The 4,821-nt window shown below is 33.2% G+C and overlaps 1 protein-coding gene across 1 annotated transcript; it reads left to right on the plus strand.

The window, feature by feature from the left end:
• The first annotated feature begins 360 nt into the window (after positions 1-360).
• LOC133287020 (uncharacterized) lies at positions 361-3,249 on the plus strand. The gene is made up of 2 exons (XM_061484565.1): positions 361-613; positions 2,871-3,249. Exons 1-2 carry the CDS (start codon positions 491-493, stop codon positions 2,964-2,966), a joined length of 219 nt encoding a protein of 72 aa, XP_061340549.1. The 5' UTR covers positions 361-490; the 3' UTR covers positions 2,967-3,249.
• Positions 3,250-4,821: the final 1,572 nt, after the last annotated feature.

Raw genomic sequence — 4,821 nt, forward strand, 5'->3', positions numbered from 1 at the left:
ATAACGTTATTTTAGATTCATCGAATATAACTTATCTCCATTTACTGAATAAATCCTTTACCTTATATTATTACCTATTAGTTTTTATGTTTTTTTACTATTTTTTTTTCAATTTTCATCGATTGAGATATTAATATTTATTTTATTCTTATGATTTGTTTAAAACTTGTATTAGTTAAAGTACTGATTTTATTGAAAAAATTAAAACTTAAATAAATGAAAATTTCAGAATCCGAAAGTTATTTTACTGTTACTAGGAAGGATGGCCAATACTATCAAGTTTAATAAAGAATAGCCAACGATAGAGATGACTAAGAAACGACGTCGCTGAAAACATTGAGCGAGTGTAGGAACACGCGACTTCCGCGGTGCAGTTTAGAGGCGTCGTTTTAGCAGCAGAGTAAGAGAGAGAGAGAGAGAGGTTCTTAATTTACATGTTACTCTGCAATTGAGAGAGAGAGAGAGAGAGAGAGAGAGAGAGAAGGGGAAAATGGGGTACGTACTGAGAGTGAGATTGGCGTCGTTCTTCACTGGGGCTGCAACGGCGTCGTTTGCGGGTCTCTACATCCTTCACAGGGATTACAAGGTTGCGCAGGAATCCTTCACTCAACAGGTACTCGGAAATAACCATTTCAATTTTCGTTTTTTATTTTTATCTTTTTTTGTGTGGGTATTTCCGAATATTATTCTACAAGATTTATGTTGTTTTTTAATTTTTAATTTTTCTTTTCTCTTTGCTGATCATGTCATTTTTAATTGAAAGAACTGGTGGGATGTAATTAGATTATTACCTTTATGGATTTTGGTTAGAAAGAGGAATAAAGCTGATATGATGATAATTGGTCTGCAAATGTAAAGAATACATATAAGAATGTTGCAATTGTTCGGACCTTTTATTTGCTTCATCAATCTGCTCCCTTGTTTCTGTGGCTCTGTTAATGTTAATGTCTTATGCAATGATTATAGTTTTTTTTTATTATTATTATATTCTTAATGGACATATTGAATTTGGATAATTGAGAGGCTAATCATGATATAGTGTTGATATTTACTTTCCATTATGCAGAATGAGTGGCAGATATCCAAATTATTTAGATTCAATGACCTAAGTCTTACCTGTTAACAGCAGCTATTTTGAATCAATATTTGATAGAATACAATCACAACATACTTTTGTTATGTGCTTCTTTTTTGGGAGCTTGCCTTTAGTTTTTGCATTATGTTTAAGATTGATCTTGCTTTTGCCAGATTTGTCGTATATATTTTGCTCTCGACCTTGGCCTGTTTCTCCCTTGCCTTTTTAAAATATTATTATGGTCTCATAATATTCTGCAATACCTCGTCCCAAATCTGTGAACAAATCATTTGTTCTTGTTTTATTTTCTGCATTACCTCGTCATGTTCTCTAGCAGATTTATTTTATTTCCTTTATTTGGATCCTGAGTTTTTCTGTCTTACCTTCTTGGATTATAGTAAACTGTTATTATTTTCAGTGGCTTAGTCTTGTTTATTTGACAGATAGAACAGAATAAGTTTTCTTGATAGGTGCTTCTAAGGGGCTTTAAATAGAGGATGAATCTAATTAAATAATCCCTATATGGCTATATCATTTTGTTATATTCTTGGGTGTAAGTGTCTAATGGAATGCATCAGTTGATGTCGTCAAGAGACAAGTAGAAGTTTTACTTGAATGAGGGATGCAATGGGAGCTGCAGGCTAGCACAATAACTTATTTTTGTCTGCTAATGAATGAGGTCTTTTCTCTCCCGTGGTTTAAACTGTGAATATGTTCATTGTCAAATTAAGAAAATGCCGCTGGTTTCTTCTTTAGTAAAAGGCGAAAGAATAGTTCTCCGTGCTGCTGGTTTCTTCTAATTGTGCATATTAGAGCAAAATAAGTTTTGCTGTCAAATTTGTGGGATTTCTCTATTTGAATCATTGAGTTTGGGAGCCTTGTGCACTAGGGTTTGCCCTTTTTCTATTTGAATCATTGAGCTGAACCAAATTGTTCACTTCCATCCTATTTGGAGATGGTACATTCTTCACACTTTGTTAATAATCTTTTTTTTCTTTTCTTATCTCTTATGTGGCATTCATGGTTGATGGTTCACAACTAGTTGTTGATTTAGAAATTCAATATTTACTTAATCACATTACTGTGAGGAAAATGAAAGAAATAACTTCTGAAAATTGTGCATGACTGTAGCTCTGAGGTAGGCATGTATAGGGAATTGATTTGTAAACATGATGTAAAGTCCAGTGCTACGAAAAGTATTTTAGATTCAAGGGTGGTTGTTCCATTGCATGGCCCAATGTCAAATAAATATTAAGGCTATGATTGATTACTGTTTTTAAAAACAGTTTTTTAGTTTTCAGAACAAAAAAACTCGTTTAGTAAGGCTTGTTTTGTAAAAAAAGTTTTAAAAACTGCAACTATTTTTTTGTTTTTAGAATCAAATTTAGAGAACATGTCTGAGTTGTTTTTGTTTTCTGTTTTGGTTTTTAACTTTCAAAAAAAAAAAAAACATAGAAAACAACTGTTTTCATAATTATTCTATAAAACAGTTTTAAAAACAAAAAAACCAAAACACAATCATACAGGCCCTAAATATGCCATTTGATCTACAAAATGAAGCTTTTTCGCTTTTCCTATGAATTAGGCTTGCATCACTCTGTCTAAACCCTGAAGTATGTCTAATCCTTACCAATTATTTGCTATAAGCTTTCTTGCATATCAGCATCCATCTCCTCCCTCCTTCCTTTTCTTGCATGGGAGGGAATGAGTGGATTGTGTTTGAAAATTGGAATTGTAATTTTTACAACCCGTGTGCTGCTTGAATTGATGACTGAACTTTCTTTGTTTTTTCCAGATGAATGGTCTCTACGAGTCACTAGACAGTCGAATTTCTTCCTTGGAAAAACTGAAACAAAATGAAACTTCCCAACAGGTGGAAGCAACAGAATAAGTGTCCGGATTGAGTCATCCATCGTGGTTAATTGTTGTAGGAAAAAATTGATTGGATGTACTCACTATGAAAAGTGACTTTTCTCAGTTTACTCTCGTCAGGAATAAGTTAAATTTAACTCATTTTATGGCATCTCATCTGGCTGAAATATTTCACCTGAAGAGTAGGGATCAGTTCTCTATCCGGATGTATTTTGGATTATTTTTTGAGCCTAGAGCATTTTGCTTTTATGGCTGTTATATGTGGTGATTAATGTATTCTTGGGAGATGTGTTTTCTTTTTTCTATTTTTTGAATCTGGAAGTTGTGTTTTGTTTATTGTTTCTATTTACGACGTATGGCTTCATGCTAACTCTATATGCATTTAATAATTGCATGAGTTTAATTTTGATCAACTTCATTGAAAATAAAGTGATTTCTAATACAGAATATTTAGTTTAGTATTTTATATTGAAGGCTAAGGGGGGAAATGCCGGGAAAAACTAACCACTACTGTTTTTTTTTTCAGTTGTTGATTAAGAAACATCTTTGAACTAGTTTAACGATAACTGCATAACTTAATACAATCTATTCAAATCTCTCACTAAATATGTTTTTTGCAGTGATGACATTTATGATGCACTGACACTTAAAAAAAATATTCAAAGTTTGCGTTACGTTTTAGTTTTAACTATCAGATTCGTTGGATTATGATTATCATTTTATTGAGTATAATATAAATATTTGAAAAATCTTATATTTTTTTGCAAAATTGATGAGTATTATAAGTTTAATTTTATTTTTTGTTCAATTATTAAATATTAAATATAATATTCATTATATAAATTAAAAATATTATTTAGGGGTTTGATTTTCTCGTGTTGCATAAGAATTGAATTTTGTGTGCCCCACATTTATTTAAAAATGAAAAAGAAAAGCAAAGCTTTGCATGCAAATTGAAGGGTCACAATATGATAATTGAATTTTCATGCAACATGAGAAAATATTTTTCCATTATTTAATATCAAAACGTGTCCTAACGTATCAAAATTTAATATTTTTTAAAATTAGTATGTCGGAGTGTTGTGTTGTATCATGTCGTATCTCGTGTCGTGTGTTTAGGGTTGGCAAAACGGGCCAACCTGGCCCGACCCGACCCAACTCGCATTCAACTCGAAAAAAATGAGTTGGGTTAGGGTTGACTTGAAAAAAAAAAGCCAGAAAATCCAACCCAACCCGACCCGAGTCGGGTTAGGGTTGGCTCGCGGGTTGACTAAAAAATATAGCTCGTGGGTTGGCTTGAAAATTGGTTCGTGGGTTGGCTCGAAAATTGGCTCGCGGGTTGGCTCGTTTTTAGCCTATTTAAATGAACCCTGTAGTATTAATGCATCAGCTATGTGGCTTCCATTAGCTTAAACAAAGGGTTACAAAATAAGAAATAAAAGCAAAATATTTTAGTGTCGAATTTTCTTCACAACAAATTTGCATCAATATCCAGAAACAATCAGAACCACTTGCTACCAAGTGGGTAAGATATTTGAACCAAACAGAGCCAGCACAGCCTAAGAATATAAAAATGGCAGGGATGTGAGAAGATTAGGGACTTAAGTTTAGAGAAGGAAGAAAAATGATGGCAACATGTGTGGGTTTTGTCCATTTTTGTATATTATATTTTGTATTTTTATATATAAAAAAAAAACTCAACCCGCGAGCTGGCTCATTTGTCCCGCGGGTTGGCTCATTTTTTCACGGATTGAAACGAGCTGGGTTGGCTCGGGTTGACAGCTCATTTTTGCCAACCCAACCCGGCTCATTTTTTGTGGGTTATGAGCCAACCCGACAGGTTGGCTCGTTTTTGCCAACTCTACGTGTGTTGG

This window comes from Gastrolobium bilobum, unplaced genomic scaffold, assembly GCF_033153095.1.
Source record: "Gastrolobium bilobum isolate Gb01-03AN ecotype WA unplaced genomic scaffold, APGP_CSIRO_Gbil_v1 utg36819, whole genome shotgun sequence".
Classification (NCBI taxonomy): Eukaryota; Viridiplantae; Streptophyta; class Magnoliopsida; order Fabales; family Fabaceae; genus Gastrolobium; species Gastrolobium bilobum.

Coding starts and splice junctions, on each gene's coding strand:
- LOC133287020 (XM_061484565.1), top strand. CDS start 491: ATGGGGTACGTACTGAGAGTGAGATTGGCGTCGTTCTTCACTGGGGCT. Junction 614..2,870: donor AGGAATCCTTCACTCAACAG/GTACTCGGAAAT, acceptor TGTTTTTTCCAG/ATGAATGGTCTCTACGAGTC.